The sequence below is a fragment of the Procambarus clarkii genome, chromosome 10 (genome assembly GCF_040958095.1).
Source record: "Procambarus clarkii isolate CNS0578487 chromosome 10, FALCON_Pclarkii_2.0, whole genome shotgun sequence".
Lineage (NCBI taxonomy): Eukaryota > Metazoa > Arthropoda > Malacostraca > Decapoda > Cambaridae > Procambarus > Procambarus clarkii.
In genome coordinates, this window is record NC_091159.1 from 29,541,389 (window position 1) to 29,559,425 (window position 18,037).

The following is an 18,037-nucleotide window of genomic DNA, read 5'->3' on the forward strand; positions in this document are numbered from 1 at the left end:
AAAATCCTTTGAAATACTTAAACATCCTATTTTTAATAAATACCCCTTGAACTGCATAAACACTTATATAAAACAAATCCTTTGAAACTGCTTAAATACCCCACCTTTAACAAATAACCCTTGAACTGCTTGAACACCTTATCTTTAATACACACCTCTTGAGAATGAATAAAACACCTATATATAACAAAATCCTTTGAAATGCTTATGCACCACATTTTTAAAAAATACACATTGAAATGTATAAACACCTATATTATATATATATATATATATATATATATATATATATATATATATATATATATATATATATATATATATATATATATATATATATATATATATATATATATATATATATATATATATATATATATATATATATATATATATATAATATATAGGTGTTTATGCATTTCAATGTGTATTTTTTAAAAATACACATTTCACATTTCAAAAAATACACATTTCAATGTGTATTTTTTTAAAATTTATATATATATATAAATTCCTTTGAAATGCATAAATACCCATCTTTAACAATATCGCTTGATAATGCTTAAACACCTGATCTTTAACAAAATCCTATGAAATGCAACAAATATATTTGAAACACAGATTGATAAATATGAATGTCCTGAAGAAGACATATATACCAATGATTAAATGTTAAATGTATTAAGAATGTATGTAAAGACTAGATGTCGTAAATAGACATTCCTATAAAATATTTGAAAATATGAAAAATATTAAAAATAAACGAAGGTTAGGTGGGGTATATTAGGTTAGGTTAGGGTTGTTGGTTATGTAGAGGAAGAATGCTTAACAACACTTTACAAAGAATATTAGAGATTGAAAGCAGAACAGAGAGAAATAGTAATAAGAATGGGCTAAGATAAAATAGGTAAAATATTTGGATACGAGTTTTATGTAATGTTCTGAAATTATTATATGTATAAGAGTTTCTCAAAATGTCTAAGTATTTTTAAGAGTTGTGCTACTTTGTCTAAGAGTGCATATGATTTGTGTTAGAACATAAATGTATTTGCATGTTTGACTAAGTTTATGAATTTTTTTTGCAAGTTTGAGAGAATTTGTATATACAAGAGAACTTGTGAAAGTTTGAGAAAGTAAGTTAAAATGAACTGAGAGCATGTGTGCATGTGCTAGTCTGTGTTTGTTTGTGAAAGTGAGTGAACTGAGTGAATGCTTAAGTCGTAAAAGTTTGTGTATGTAATTATACATGAGTAAGTTTCTACATGTTCGTATATAAGGAGGAGTTTGTGTGTGCAAGTTCGTGTTTTATAAACTAAACTGTATGTGTATTAGTATTTGCAAATTTGTGTAAGAGTGTATGGGTTTTGTCAGGATTATATGAATTTATATAAGTTTATGCTAGTTTGTGAATATAATTGTAAAGGTGTAATGAGATTGTACCATATATATTTTGTGTAAATATTTATGAAATTTATGTAAAGGTGTATGTGCCATAGGTATTTGATGTAAGTCTGTATATCTTTGTGAGTGTAGTATTAAAAGTTCTGGTTTGTAACTGCAAGTGATAGAAGAGTGATGAATGGGTAAATAAATTAAGAGTTGATGTTTTGGGGAGAATAATATGATGTTTTATGAAAGTTATGTTGCGTAAGTTAAGTTAGTAAGTTATGTAAGTTAGGTTATATCAGGATAGGTAATTTATGTCAGGTAAGTTAGCTTATGTAAGTTACATCAGGTAGAGGGGGATATGTAAGTTACCTCAGGTAGGGTTGGTTAGGTAAGGGAAATTACATTGTGTAAGTTATGTTAAGTTACATCAGGTAGGAGAGGATAGGTAAGTTACATTAGGATAGGTTAGCTCAGATAAATAAGGTTATATAGGATGATGAATTGCTGTTCAGAATAGTTTTAAGATAAAGTGGATAAGAAAATATATTTTAACAGAATAATTAATAAACAGAAATGCAAGTTTACTATGAAAAGTTGAACTAGTTACTTAAAGAATCGTGTTTTGTGAGAGAGTTATTATCAACAGAGATGTGAAACATAGTAAAATGCTGTTAACATGCTGGTCTTAGTACCTTTGTATTAAGTTGATAGAAAGTTTTGTCATAGATATAAAATTACGAAAAGTTATTGTATAAACAAGTTACATTACAAGATATGTCTTTGGTAAACGTTTGCCTTACTAATAATAATATATATATGACAGAAAAAAACTAGTGCATAATGGATGTGACTGAATAAGAAATGATAGTTATGTTACAGAGAACTGAGGTGTTTTTGTGAGTGACATAATAGAAATGTGTGACATTAAATGTTATTAAAAAATTTGACTAAAATGTCCTAGTAAAACTTGTTACTACATAAAAGATAGTTATTTTACTCAATTTTACAGGACGTATAAGTTTATTAATACATAAAGTTGCACATGTTTAGTTTGATATATTACTTAAAGTTGTTTGTAACTACTAAATGCCATGTTTTATTAAGTTTAACACAAACTATAGTTTGAATTCTGTATAGAAAACGACACTCTTGACTACTTATTGAATGAAGAACAATGTTTGTTATAGTGAGATTTTATTTAATGTGCAAAGAAGTCCTAGAGAGTATCCATCTTATATAAAGTGTACATGTTATTGATAAAGTGAGAATCATTTTTAGCATAAAGGTGGTCTTATAAAGATACAAATGTTAAATAAAATTATCTTGGAACGTATTATTGCTGTGTAAAGATGTCTTAGAGAGATTCTTTAATGAACGAAGTTGTTAAGAGAGTGTATCCTTCTTAAGTACAATGCAGAGAGTCTTTTAATGCTTGAAGAGTATTTTTGATGTTGCCGAGATTATCTTTGATGGCTGAGTATAACATTGATGTGTTTTGAGATTATCTTTGATGTCACTGATAATAACTTTTGATGGCATGAATTGTATTCTTAATGTCTTTGAGTATGTCATTGGACCATAAAGATGACATGAGAATATTATTTGACGGATAAAGATGTTTCGGAGAGTAGTTTTAGTTTAGAAATATTATGAAGAAATTACCTTTGGACTATTTTCTTACTCCATGAAGAATAATGTTAAGAAAGTGTTGAAAGAAGTTACACGTGACTATTTTCAGTTGAGAAAAGAGTTATTTAAATTAAGAATAGTGTTGAAAGATTACTTTGACTTTTTTGAAACGAAAGAAGAGTTAGTTTAGTTAAGAAATGATTCAAAGAAGATACACGACTATTTTCAGTTGAGTGAAGAGTGATTTTAGTTAAGAAATATTAAGAAAAGATTGTTTACAAAATTTGTTACTGCATAAAGTGTAGTTTTGTTTAAGAACAGTGCTGGTGAGAAATATTAAGTCAATTAAGAAATACAATGACCTAGTTGATTGCAAATAAACTTCTGTAAATGACTAGATAAATTCTTTGTAATTAATAATTTATAAATAAATTTGTAAATGCCCAAATAATTTGTTAATAACTAAATGAATTTAAACTAAATTTGTTAGGGGAACAGTAATGCTGTTGCTAATACATAACAATGAACTATTTACTGAATGGAAGAAACAATTGTACATTTGATTTTAAGGAAACAGAGAACATGTAAGTCTATGAAAAGATCACATAGAACATGTGGGGAACATGAACTGAACTTGCAGAGAACATGAAACTATAAAAAGCATATACAGAGTATTCGAAGAATGAACAACGAACTTGAAGAAAAAGGTAAGAACATTCTGAGAACATGGAAAATGTAAAAAGAACTCAGAGAACATGTGAAAAATATGAATGGAATTTGTAGAGAACATAAAAATGAATTCGAAGAACACTGAGAAACAGATGAAAAACATGAACTGAACTTGCAGAGAACATGAATAATGTGCAACAAATTGCACAGAGAATATGCTGTGAACATTTGCAGAACATGTCAGAACATATGAAGTGTGCAAAGAATATGCTGTGAAAAAATTTTAGAACATGGAGAGAACATCCAACAAACATGGAATGGACATTTGGAGAATATTTAAGAGCATGGTGTAACACTGTAAGGTGTTTGGTTTAGTTGTATTTAAAATGCAGAGAGATATATGAGTCAGACAAGAATTTGAGAAGGCGCCAAGTTGTCGGCCGGAGTTTCACATCTCTAAGAGTTAATGACCACCAAGTGACCTGAGGTCAGATCATGCGAATTTCACCTTACTTCTACTAATCTTATAATTGGAGCCTGGTAGCCTTCAAACATGCCGACGTTTAAGGAGTGGCTTGGTAGAGAGCCTGAGACTATCTACTTGTGGGCGGAGTTAGTGACTAGGTTCCCCAATATATACTCGGAGAGCTATCGATTCGAAGGGATTAACAGAGAAGAACAGCAGCCAGGAGATCAGAGGAGACGGCCTAGCAGGGAGGCTGTCGGCCGGCAGGGCGGGGCAGTCTCTGTCCACTACAGACCCCCCCCCCCCTTCTATCCAGCTATAGGCAGACACTTGGTGAGTTGAACATTAAGGTGATTTGGTCGTGTTTACATATGTTGTGATGATCAGGGGCAGTCAGTTGTAGTGTTCTCAGATTCTTGGAGGATGACTCACTTTACATATATATATCTTGAACATTGCTTAAATTATGATACTTAGTATGTGAAATATAATTGAATTTATTATCTACATTGCCTTTAACTGTGTCCCCTAGAGTTGAGTTGAGGTGAGAAAGCCTCTGGGATTACTGGTTCCATGATTTTACTGAGTACATGATAAAGATGGGACATACTAATAATGACCTTGATAACATCTTTTGTGAATATTGTAATACAGACAATTTCCATTCCTTGTCTTGTAGGTAATGGTCTTGAATGGATGGTGGCAGCATTTCGTCTTCTACTATCTACTCTTCTACTTCTACTATCTACTCTTCTACGTCTACCTATCTACACCTCTCCCTCCACCCCTCTCTAAACTCTCACTTTCAACTAATGACCCTCCTCGCTCCTCCCACCTCTCTACCTCTCACCCCAAACCCTCACTAATTACTTCACTATTCATATCTTTCCTTTCGTTTTCTCGTATACGTTTGTGGCAATGATTATATATTCTAGAGTTCTCTCTAGGGTTTCGGGTAACTGATCCAGTTACGGCGCCTTGTAGTCTTAGCACCTAGGTAGTCAAATACCTAGGTTACAAGGTGTTGAACGAGAGAGGTTGCCTTAGGAACTCTATAGGTGCTCTAGAATAGTTAGCTAACTGAGGACGGAATAACGGACTAGAGAGAGCTGTTTCCCCCGGCCTCGTTAGCTAACTGGGGGGTGGAATAATGGACAAGATAGAGCATATTTCCCCACCCCCCGTTACAATGGAGAGAACCCACACATATATAATGAACATGCCAAGAGTATAGAGATGATAAGTATTTACACTCAAGTATTGACAAAAATACAATAAGAGTATTAGTAATAATTTCATTTCAAATTCTTGAGGGTAGAGTTGGGGACGGCTCAGGGGAGGGAGGAGGTTTGGGTGGAGTTGGGGAAGGGGTGAGATGCAGGGGAGAAGGGAGTAAAGGAGGCGGAAGATAAGGGCAGGAGAGTATTGGTGAGAGAAGGGGAAGATAAGGGGGACGGGGAGCGGGGGTTAAGAGAGGAGATAAGTGAGCGGAAGGGACTGGGGGAAATGGAGGGAGGAAGGTGCGGCCGAGAGGTTAGGGGACAGATTTGGGGTCGGGAAGCTGGGGTTGAAGATAAGGGGGGGGGCTGGGGATATATACAGCGGTTTTAAATCTTAAGAAAATTGGTCTGATATTAGCGAAGTTGTACGAATGAACTAAAGCGGGGAATGAGAGCTGAAACTCGGTAACTGCTTTGATCTACTTTACTACATCTGAAATATGACTGTTTTAAATTTCAGGGAATGGATCTGTTATTAGCAAAGTTATAAGAGTAAGCTAATGTGGGGACAAGAGCCGGAGCTGGGTAACTTTCTTTGCTTTTCTTACTATGTCTGATATATGACTGTTTTAAATTGGGCTAAAATTGGGCTACTAGTAGCGAAACTACACTTATTAACGCATAGACCCGGGTCCAAGAACTAATACCTGATGCTGGGAATCAGTTTAAAAAACTTAAGTCCGTAGAGTTTTTCTCCATTAAAACTCTTTAAAACTGCTTTAGTATCACTGCTACCTTATTCACTCTTGTGTTGATGAGATCCTCATAACGAACCCAGAGTCTGTCAGTGCAGACTACTTATCACATGCCACTGTATGACTAACCATCCTGTGTGATGGGGATTTTTTAGCATCACGTAGCTAGTTTTTTGACACTGTAATCCCCTTCATATGGTCTAGGGCAGCTGCACAAATGCAGATGTACCTAATGTATTAATAAACAAAAAACTGCAGAGTACTAAAATTCTGAAAATAAATCGAACCGGGTCCAAGAACTAAAATCGGATACTGGGAATTACTTAATGTTCATAATCTCTGAACATGGGAACTCAGTGACCTTTATTCCTAAACGGGTATAGAGTGTATATCTAGAAACGGGACTTGGAAAAATTTACCCCTGAATAGGGTAGCGGCTTAGCTCTGAGCGAGACTGAACATTTTGCCCTTAACATAGGACAGCATATCTCGGAGTGGAACTGAAAAAATTACCCCTAAAACATGGGACAGCATATCTTTGAGTGGAACTACACTCTACATAGGTACACTATTTTAAACTACATAGGTACCCTATGTAGTTTAAAATGAAAAAACATCAACCAGGACGGCCGACTGTACAAATAAAAGACCATCACAGCAGGAGAGGCCAAATAAGAAATCACAACAAGGGTCAATATAGCACTGCATTCGAGGTGCTGAGATCACCACTTCAATGGTTCGTAGCACTGTGAAGTGGTATTCCACCATGAGTCAAGAGTGGCGTGGGCGTGGCTGCTGTGTGGGCGTGGCTGGTGAAGGCGGGCACAGAGGCTGCACCAGGGAACTGGCCATCTCACTCGCCAATATCTACGCCACTGCAGGTGCCGCAAATACACTGTGGGGTGGTTGGCCAGGTAGACCAGGTGAGCGGCCAGTGCTACGGCGCTCGGGAAAGCCATCACGTCTATGTAGGAACCAAATGGGAGAATATCGGGGTAGGAACGTCCTCCGTACACCACCGGAACCATTCCGTGTTCCAGTGGGAGCCAGAGCTTCTCGGTGTGGTAGTCATCACACAGAGCGTTCTCAAATGAAAAGTAGAAGAGATGTGAACCGGCCAGCCAGCGGAAGCAGTGAGTGTCCAAGTGGTTCCTGCCACACTTGATCTGGCCACAACTACCCACTGTGGTAACATTGATGTGCTGCTGGAGCTGTGCCACCAGTGTCTCTCGACGGGACTCCGTGAAACAGTGACTGGCCATCCACACTGCCAGCTGACGCCTTGAAACCCACGCTATCTCTTCTTGGGTTAATCCCCAGTGTTTGTGGCTGCCATCATCATAGTCGCTGTTTTGTCTCGTATTCCCTCTTATTGCGTCGCCGTTAAAATCCAATTTGTTTCCTCCATCGCTCGTATCATTCTTACTGGGTGCTGCCGTAGTTCCTGTAATGTTCGGAGCTTCTTCCTCGCTTCTGCCTGGAAATGTTCGTCCAGGGCTGTGATGGCGCAGAATTGCCTCAGCTCTGAGCCATTTGTCCAGTCGACGGCCCTTTTCCTTCACCAGGGAGTCGTATTTTCTCATGTGTTCACTGTAGCTTATGAAAGTTTCTGATGATTTGTCTAGCGTGACAGCTGGCTGTAGGGGACAGTGGTGAGGGATACCCAGGGGCAGCAGGTATCCACTAGGGACGACGATATTGCTGAGGTGATGGTAAGACATTGTTAAGTTGAAGAAGAAGCCATCACTCTCCGCAGCTGCCCATGCCCCCGTTGTGAGTTTACTGATGGGTGGTGCCTGGGGGTTTTAAAAAAATGCTATGAGACATTGATAGTCAACCCATCCTCCTGAAATGATAGTGTTTGTAATAACCATTTGGTGAAAAGTACCAATATATAATGATGGACCACCAATACACCACTTTTTCTACTATTAATTTTTAGTCTGAAAAAAATAAAGGTAAAACCAAACTTAAATATTCCTAGGTCTAATATAACACACACACACATATACTGTACTTAGGGCGAAGATAACATGTATTAAGCCTAGAATTTCTAAGAAAGGTTAGGTTAGGTCTTGTATTTATGTTGCGGTTAAATAAAACGTTTCTGGTTTGTCCAAATTCAATAATTCGTGTCAATTTTCTGGTTAGTTATCACTACATATGGGCACTTTCCTCTAAATAGTTATTATAAGTATTTTCATTTAAGAAAAATGGTTTGTGATTAGTACAGAACAACAAACGTGTCCAACTATATAATAGAGCAACACCTCCATCACTACTTAATAGCGGTAATGAGTATACAAACCGAGCACATTTACAGAACTGACTCGTGTCAGAATAAGGCCCCCGTTATCAGCAGCAATAATATCGTTTCTTGTCATGCATGACTAGTGTTATGATCTCAGCCTACAGGAGAAACGAGTCTCCCTCCTTGAGAGTTATTCATCAAGCCTGACCTGATTAGAAAGTCTAGCAAATATTGAGGTGATAACCCATATGAAAAATGGTATGGTGGATTCAATGAGCAGTTTAGGATTATGGGCAATGAAGAAGAAAACAGATAAGTGACTGGCTAGGAGATGTGGACATTTTGCTGGAGGCGTGAGGCTCGCTTCCGGAGGGGCTTTGACCTCACTTGAGTGCCAGACATCGCAGGGAGAAAGCCGCGCTCCGTTGAGCTCCCGTCAGAAGGGAACCCCTAGTGATATATCTCGAAGAGAAGAGAAGTGTGTAGACGTGCCAGCTGTGGAACTGAGCTGGGAACGTTGTGGTCTCAAGTCCTGGTCAAAGAAGAGAGTATCAAGCCGGCCAGAGGCATTATTGTGGGCCGTGGAGCGCCCTGACCAAGCCTCGTCAGAGGAAGAAGCGCCCTCAACCAGACGATCTGTGGTAAGCACGATATACGCCAGTTCATAGTGATTGCTTGTAGTTGGTCGTGTGCCCAGCGACAGTAGCGATGTTTATTTATAAGTTAGACATGTTTTAATAAGGCAGAAGGCCTGAAATAAGAGAGATTTGAGAGGGAGGAACACGGAGCGACGTCCATCCCCTCTGAGCGCTGGAGGGCGACTGAGGGAGCCTGGCTCCTGACGGAGGAAGACCCTCCCAGCGAGTGAGGACCGCCGCCAGGCGAGGTGGAGTATGGACCCGCCCAAAACGGGGGAGTCCACTCTCACTGTATATAGAGGACAGATAGAGGTTTGAGGCAAGCATATTGTGTGATTATTTTTGTTCATGTGTTAATGGGGAACATTTTTATTGGAGTGTCGATGGGTTGCAGGTTTGTCTTTGGGGAAGAAGTTGCTGAGAACTTCGAAGCCAGCCTAGATGAGGTAATTGATGAGACTCCAAGGTAGTGAAGCAGAGGACCTCGAGCTGTGAGGAGAAGCAGTGAAGAGGAGTGTCACGTGCTTCTGTAGAGGTGGAGAAGCACCATAGTTGCTCGAGGAAACTTCATGGTGTAGCAGCCAAGAGAGCTGTGGAGGAACCTAGCAGAAGGGTGAAGCACCGTAGTAGCTCAAGAAAACTTCATGATAGCAGCCTGGAGAAGCTGCAGAGGATCCTGGTAGTGAAGCCCGGAAGAACCTAAAGATATTAGGGTAGTGAACTTCCAGAGGTGGAAGGGGAAGTTCTGGTGGATTACTTGTAGGGAGTTGATAGTGTTTGGTTGTCAGAAACGTGCAAGACGCAGTGAGAGGTGAGTGATTGTTGGTATTCTGATGTCAAGGAGTGTTTTACACTGAAGTTTAGAGTTACAGTCGTAGGCTGGATTACCCACAGACGTATGCGTTCTAGGACTGATAGAGTGATCGATTGATCATTGTTGTGTATCAATGAACATTTATACTGATATGTTATTGCATTCAAATGCTGATTTTCTTGGTACACATTTATAGGTACATATATATATTCTCTTGCTGATGGTGCAACAGTGTATGTAGACTTGATCAACTTGAGGAGGTTGATAGTATCAGGTGGTGAACCAGGAGATAGGATACCACTTGATAAGCTGATGATAGAGTTCTGATGGTGTTGGAGTGCAACCTGATTGTAATATTATAGAGTATAGGATTCATTATTATTATATGTGTGTATGTATTGTGTATGTGCTTTGTCCAGCAAATGTATCACAATTTGCTGGTGTTTGCCCTTGTCCTAGTGAGGCTTCCCAGGAGGTAGTAAAGAAGGAGAGAGAGAGAGAGAAAGAACCAAGAACCACTGCTGTGGACAGGGTAGAAGGTAATATTAATAAGTCAAAGGGGGATCGAGGAGATCATATCACCTAAGGAGAGAGTGGGGAGTCACAGCGGCTCGAGTGGGTGTGTGCACGTGACAACGAGGCTAAGTGTTGGAGCCGCATCCCCTAAACGTGTGACGTCGAGCCCCTCTCCAAGTGCCAGAAACGCCTAGTGTGATCTCCTAGTGAAGTAAAAGCACTCTGCCGAGTTGTGGGTTGGGTTGTCCGTAGAGAAGGATCAACGACAACAACACCAACAACCCACAGTCTATAATACTAGTCACCATATTGAATCTGAACCGGCCAGATTCAACACAGCATTTGGTGCTTAAATGTAACACACTTCTTAAAAGGAGGTAAGGAGGAACTGGCGTATGGGAGGACTTAGATGCCCGGTCGTCAAGCATAAAACCCCCACCTTCTCCCCCTCGCCCTCAACTAACCACACGGGAGCAAGTGTACTTGTCTTGCTAGTAGATCTATAGAACAAGGAGAGCGAGTTAGGTTCTTCAATAGAATCAGTGTTGTGTCCCATTATCACAGCGTTCTCTTGATTCACTGCAGAATACAAAATACAGAGTACTAAAATGAATAAACCCAATCCTAATCTTACCTAAGCTACGCACACAAAACAATAATAATTGTAAACGAGGTCATCTGGCGGCAGCTTGCATTGTGGAAGCCGTTGCTCTGGTGAATATCTGGTGGAGCGTGATATCTAAGGCTTGTGCAGAGCCAGTAGTGCACCCTGTGCTTTCGGGGCCTGTAGCCAGACCGGACTGTGCGGATGCGGTTCCGTACCCTGGTCTCTGTGTGGTGTTGTTACGGACTCGTCGCCCTTGTCAGGGGGTAGAGTGGCAGTTCCAGCGCCTTCTACGAGTCCGCACCCTAACTGCCCGGGAATTGTACGTAATATGGACAATGCCATCTGATGGTGGCTATCTAAAACCTGTAAATGGCTCAAGATTCTTGCCTTGGTCAGCCAGAGGGGTCGTTGTGAGCGACCTCTGGTGAGGTGGCGAATCAAGACCAGCACCACCTAGGGTGTGCTACAGAGCACAATGTCAACTCCCCAGTGGGTTAGTGATAATTCCTAGTTTCACCAGTACCGGCAAGGTAATTGATGACGTTTTTGTGTCCACAGAGGTGATGTCTGGGGGCAGCGGTACTGGAGGAGGCAGTTCATCTTCGGCAGTCCACAGTCTTCCTACATGGTTCTGGAAACGACCAAGTAAGCCGCCACCGATGAAGCAGTGTGGTAGCTGCTAGTGCTTTAGTGTTGAAAATGATCGGCGTACCTTTGGGACTGGCTTAGGGGAGAGACTGACGACAGGGAGGTGCCTGTTGAGTAATGCTGCTAGCTGGTCGCTAGAGGCTGCTGCCAGGGGATTGCTACCCCTGTATTGTGGCCCCACTCAGCGTGTGGCTGAGGTCCTCTGCCAGCGAGTAGCTGGAGAGCGGTCGTGGGGGTACAGGCACCTCAGGACATTGTCAGTGGGCTGGCCCGCGTACAGGTGAACTCGCCGGTGTTCTTCCCAGTAAGGTTGGATACGCTACTGGGTAGTGAAGAAACACTGGGGATTGGTGAACTCTGCACGTGAGCACGTTTGATATCCTGAGTGAAAGGATTGTTCATAGGTGTAGAAATAGCCTATCTGATCTTTATATATTATTTATGGTGACGGTGTACATAATGGTGGTGGAAAGATATTTAATACATTGACGAAAGTGTTTTGTTCATCCCCTCCTTTTTTATGCACTACATAGCCACTTTCTTGAAAGCGTACTACCGACTTTGGGTCGGATACTATCATTTTTGGTTCTACCATCAAAGAACCCGGTTGCGACCCATAGTGATCGTAACAGGTGCAGTTAGTGCCGCTGGAGGTACACAGTGTATTGCCTGTTGTGGTGCTGGTCTCAGATCCCCTGGACGAGTCTTCTGCTCTGGAGAGCAGGAGAAGTCTATAGCCGTGGAGGTGTCCCCATCGGTTCGGGAGGCGCTTCCGGCTGCCCCTTTTGTGGAGTAAGTGCGTCCTCCTCATCGCGTCAGGATGAACTGGTTTCCCCGGATGAAGTGCTGTCAGATTGAGGTCACCTGGTGGTGAGGTTATTGTAGAATCTATGGACGCCCTGATTGGGAGGTTGCAGCAGCGGTGGTAGTAGGAGACGAGGAGCGGGGTGGGGTAGTTCTTGTGCCTCACTGTCCCGGTGAACTGAGGTGGGGGGAGGGGTTGTTGACCCTGGTGCTGGGGGTCGTGCAAAGAACGATTTGGTTTTAGTACTGAAAAGTGGGCTGTGGCCTCTCCTTTTGTGACTTCTGATTCTTCGTGTCCCTACTCCCAGAAAATCTTCCCGTCCTCATGCTCCAGGGAAGGTGTTTAGGCCTGGATTCGATCATTGGAAGCCGGATCAGTGGCCGCCGGATAACGAATGATTTCTGGGCGGTACCCCGTTAACAGGAGGCTGCGTCCCCGCCTACGTAGGGTGAGGGGAAGGGAACTATCAGGAGAAAGCGCCTAGCTATAACCACAATATAGCACTTGAAAGAGGATATAAAAAGGATTTGGAATTGGACGGGAGGAAGGAATGGTGCCCAACCACTTGGACGGTCGGTGATTGAACGCCGACCTGCATGAAGCGAGACCCCCTCGCTCTACCGTCCAGCCCAAGTAGCTGGGCCTACGTAGGGCGAGTGTTATTTTTTATTGTTCCTTGTCTGGATGGTAGTGTGTTCTGTGTGGGTTTCAGGTCAGGGTTTTATTATTATTATTATTTTGCCGTCTGTTGTGTGGTGATTTTGTTACCATGATGGCATCCCTTGCTGGGCTGTTTTGGTGTTCACATGATTTGTGTTTCCCTGTTTTGTTGGACGTAACGGCCCCGGTGGTCTTGGTGTGTGTTTTCTTGGCAATGTATTGGTGGTGTGTATTTGATATATCCATTTCTCTGTGTTTTTTTGTGATTTAGTGTGTTTTGTGTCGTCCGCCTGTTATTTGGTTTGGTACGGTCATTATTTTGTGCTTTGTCCTGTGTTATGGTTTGTGTATAGCTATAATGTTCTTTTTCTTTTATTTGAATGTATTATATGTTTTACTTAATACAGAAAAAAGTTGGCCAACTGTAGAAGAAATCATTTGCCTGTCTGTACAAGTGTACTCGTCTCGTTAGTAGACCTATAGGACAAGGGGAGCGAGTTAGGTTCTTCGCTAAAATCTGTGTTGTGTTCCATTATCACTTGGAGTGCAGTGTTCTCTTGAGTCACCGCAACATACAAAATACGGGGTACTAAAAATGTACAAATCCAAGCCTAATCTAACCTAAGCTACGCACACAAAACATTCATAATTGTGAGCCGCAACGTTTCACAGTACCATTCACATTTTGTACTTAGATGACCATAGCATACACAATGAGATGCTTCTATTTACAGTAACCATATGATAATGATGGCCCCCAGTATTTCGCAATCACAAAATCTTGAAGTGCATTAGTTGAGAGGACGGGTTGTGAAGTAGAGAGCATCAGGACAGCTGGCGATAGAATGTACTACAAAGCATCGTTTGTTGGTACTAGTTTCCTCCCTAGTACCAACACACCAAAGAGCCAGAGCTCAACCCCCGCAAACACAACTAGATAAGTACGTTTCCTGACCCTGGCAACAACTTTTGCCACGGTCTTCAAAGGCTCCCCCGTCTCTGATTTCCCTTTGCCGCCATCACCCTCGCTTATCTACACCCTTCATGCCACCAAAGATACGACCGTGGGCGACAATACAGTCGTGGCGCTAGAGAAGACCTCTTGTGCTCGCCAGCACCGACGGGATGCTACCCACGTTACCAGTTTCCATATTTGCACAATATTTTTCATAGGCCTATCAGAGCACTGCACCTGATGGTGCGGTGTTCTCCAGAGGAACATTCGGAGACAGACAGGAGGCAGTCAGGTAAGGTAGACAGATGGCGAGGGGTGATGATTCATGCAGTGTTTTAAGACTTTCATTAATTTGATTCACCGTCACTTGATCTTATAAGACGGAGGAGTGAAAGGTCACGAGTCTTGCCGTTGCCTGCTTAGCTGAGTAGGGTGTGTGTGTGTGTGTGTGTGTGTGTGTGTGCGTGCGTGTGTGTGTGTGTGTGTACTCACCTAATTGTACTCACCTAATTGTGCTTGCGGGGGTTGAGCTTTGGCTCTTTGGTCCCGCCTCTCAACTGTCAATCAACTGGTGTACAGATTCCTGAGCCTACTGGGCTCTATCATACCTACATTTGAAACTGTGTATGGAGTCAGCCTCCACCACATCACTTCCTAGTGCATTCCATCTGTTAACTACTCTGACACTGAAAATATTTTTTCTTATGTCTCAATGGCTCATTTTGTATACTCAGGTTCCACCCGTGTCCCCTTGTGCGTGTACCACCCGTGTCCCCTTGTACCACCCGTGTCCCCTTGTGCGTGTACCAGTCGTGTCCCCTTGTGAGTGTACCACCCGTATCCACTTGTGCGTGTACCACCCGTGTCCCCTTGTGCGTGTACCATCCGTGTCCCCTTGTGCGTGTACCACCCGTGTCCCCTTGTGAGTGTACCACCCGTATCCACTTGTGCGTGTACCACCCGTGTCCCCTTGTGAGTGTACCACCCGTATCCACTTGTGCGTGTACCACCCGTGTCCCCTTGTGCGTGTACCATCCGTGTCCCCTTGTGCGTGTACCACCCGTGTCCCCTTGTGCGTGTACCACCCGTGTCCTCTTGTGCGTGTCCCCTTGTGCGTGTCCCCTTGTGCGTGTACCACCCGTGTCCCCTTGTGCGTGTACCACCCGTGTCCCCTTGTGCGTGTACCATCCGTGTTCCCTTGTGCGTGTACCACCCGTGTCCCCTTGTGCGTGTACCACCCGTGTCCCCTTGTGCGTGTACCACCCGTGTCCCCTTGTGCGTGTACCACCCGTGTCCCCTTGTGCGTGTAACACCCGTGTCCCCTTGTACGTGTACCATTCGTGTCCCCTTGTGCGTGTACCATTCGTGTCCCCTTGTGCGTGTACCATTCGTGTCCCCTTGTGTGTACCATCCGTGTCCTCTTGTGCGTGTACCACCCGTGTCCCCTTGTGCGTGTAACACCCGTGTCCCCTTGTACGTGTACCATTCGTGTCCCCTTGTGCGTGTACCATTCGTGTCCCCTTGTGCGTGTACCATTCGTGTCCCCTTGTACGTGTACCATCCGTGTCCTCTTGTGCGTGTACCATTCGTGTCCCCTTGTGCGTGTACCATTCGTGTCCCCTTGTGTGTGTACCATCCGTGTCCTCTTGTGCGTGTACCATCCGTGTCCCCTTGTGCGTGTACCACCCGTGTCCCCTTGTGCGTGTACCACCCATGTCCCCTTGTGCGTGTACCACCCATGTCCCCTTGTGCGTGTACCACCCGTGTCCCCTTGTGCGTGTACCACCCATGTCCCCTTGTGCGTGTACCACCCGTGTCCCCTTGTGCGTGTACCACCCATGTCCCCTTGTGCGTGTACCACCCGTGTCCCCTTGTGCGTGTACCACCCATGTCCCCTTGTACGTGTACCATCCGTGTCCCCTTGTGCGTGTACCACCCATGTCCCCTTGTGCGTGTACCACCCGTGTCCCCTTGTGCGTGTACCACCCATGTCCCCTTGTGCGTGTACCACCCGTGTCCCCTTGTGCGTGTACCACCCATGTCCCCTTGTGCGTGTACCACCCGTGTCTCCTTGTGCGTGTCCCCTTGTGCGTGTACCACCCGTGTCCCCTTGTGCGTGTACCAGCAGTGTCCCCTTGTGCGTGTCCCCTTGTGCGTGTACCACCCGTGTCCCCTTGTGCGTGTACCAGCAGTGTCCCCTTGTGCGTGTACCATCCGTGTCCCCTTGTGCGTGTCCCCTTGTGCGTGTACCACCCGTGTCCCCTTGTGCGTGTACCACCCGTGTCCCCTTGTGCGTGTACCACCCGTGTCCCCTTGTGCGTGTACCACCCGTGTCCCCTTGTGCGTGTACCACCCGTGTCCTCTTGTGCGTGTACCACCCGTGTCCCCTTGTGCGTGTACCACCCGTGTCCCCTTGTGCGTGTACCACCCGTGTCCCCTTGTGCGTGTACCACCCGTGTCACGTGCACATGTGAGTTTGTATTTCCACATAGATGTACCAGCAGCGTCATTATTAAAATCTTCCTCCACAAGCGACTTGGCTTCCATCTGATTCCTCCTACATCTGTCTCATGTTACTCGTCTGTCTCCTCCCGTCTTCTCCTCCTACTTTATTTTCTCCTCTTCCTCCTCCTCTTGTTGCTCCTTCAGACTCTCTCTTTAAGACGAGCCTCTGACTGGAAGTAGGATTAAATCGATGCAAAAATAACTTTTCCCTTAATTAAAAAACTTGGATATCTGTTGCGTTTGAAAGGTTCTTGGTGTTTTTATAGTGTGGTACCCGTAGTCTCTGTGGTGCTATTCTGGTGTGATGTACCCTAACTATTTGTGGTAATTTTGTAATGTGTGGTACGTATATACTGCATGGTACCTCTATATTGTGTGGTACTTCCTTGTATTGTGTGGTACTTCCTTGTATTGTACGGAACCCCTCTGTGTTGTGTAGGTACCCCTCTGTATTGTATAGTACCCCTCTGTATTGTTAGGTACCCTTCTATATTGTGTGGTACCTCTATATTGTGTGGTACCTCTCTATATTGTGTGGTACCCCTCTATATTGTGTGGTACCCCCTCCATATTGTGTGATACCTCTATATTGTGTGGTACCTCCTCCATATTGTGTGATACCTCTATATTGTGTGGTACCCCCTCTATATTGTGTGGTACCCCCTCCATATTGTGTGGTACCCCCCTCTATATTGTGTGGTACCCCCTCTATATTGTGTGGTACCCTCTCTATATTGTGTGGTACCCCTCTATATTGTGTGGTACGTCTATATTGTGTGGTACCTCCTCTATATTGTGTGGTACCTTTATATTGTGTGGTACCTCTATATTGTGTGGTACCCTCTCTATATTGTGTAGTACCTCTATATTGTGTGGTACCCCCTCTATATTGTGTGGTACCCCCTCTATATTGTATAGTACCCCTTCTATATTGTGTGGTACCCTTTATATTGTGTGGTACCTTTATATTGTGTGGTACCTCTATATTGTGTGGTACCTCTATATTGTGTGGTACCTTTATATTGTGTGGTACCTCTATATTGTGTGGTACCACTTTCATCAACCCATCCTCACACTAGGCTGCTTAAAGCAGCGGCCGTCCTCCCCAGACGCATTCATCAATTTTAACACACTCTGTATAAAAAATTGCTTTGTTCTTATATATAAATTAATATTATTATATCATAAAAATTCCATGTATAGTTAGGCGTAGGTAACGTTAGGTGTTTAGGTTCTGTTGGCGAGTCATTGAATTTGAAGTACGTGGGGTAAAGTAAGTAAGTAATTATCTAAAGAAGGTACCAAACCGGGAAGGTTATGTAGCACCATGTATGTGGGTAAAGCATTTATAGAATTGTAGTTCGAACAGATGACGTGATCGAAGCAATTGTTCCGGAAGTGTTCGGACGCAACCCGTCCTCCTAACAAAGACCCCCAAAGTCCATTCCATGCACCCGCCAAACCTCCTGGTTATGGATGAAAAACGGTTTACATACGACTCACAACTGAT

At 43.0% G+C, this 18,037-nt stretch overlaps 1 protein-coding gene across 1 annotated transcript in view; it reads right to left on the reverse strand.

Moving 5' to 3' along the window:
- Positions 1 to 495: 495 nt before the first annotated feature.
- The window catches only part of LOC138349529 (alpha-(1,3)-fucosyltransferase C-like), a 28,748-nt gene continuing 11,206 nt past the window's right edge, over positions 496 to 18,037 (reverse strand). The window contains exon 4 of the mRNA XM_069321807.1: positions 496 to 7,924. Within this exon, the coding sequence (XP_069177908.1) occupies positions 6,851 to 7,924 (1,074 nt within the window). The 3' untranslated portion in view covers positions 496 to 6,850. The remainder of the gene's footprint in view (positions 7,925 to 18,037) is intronic.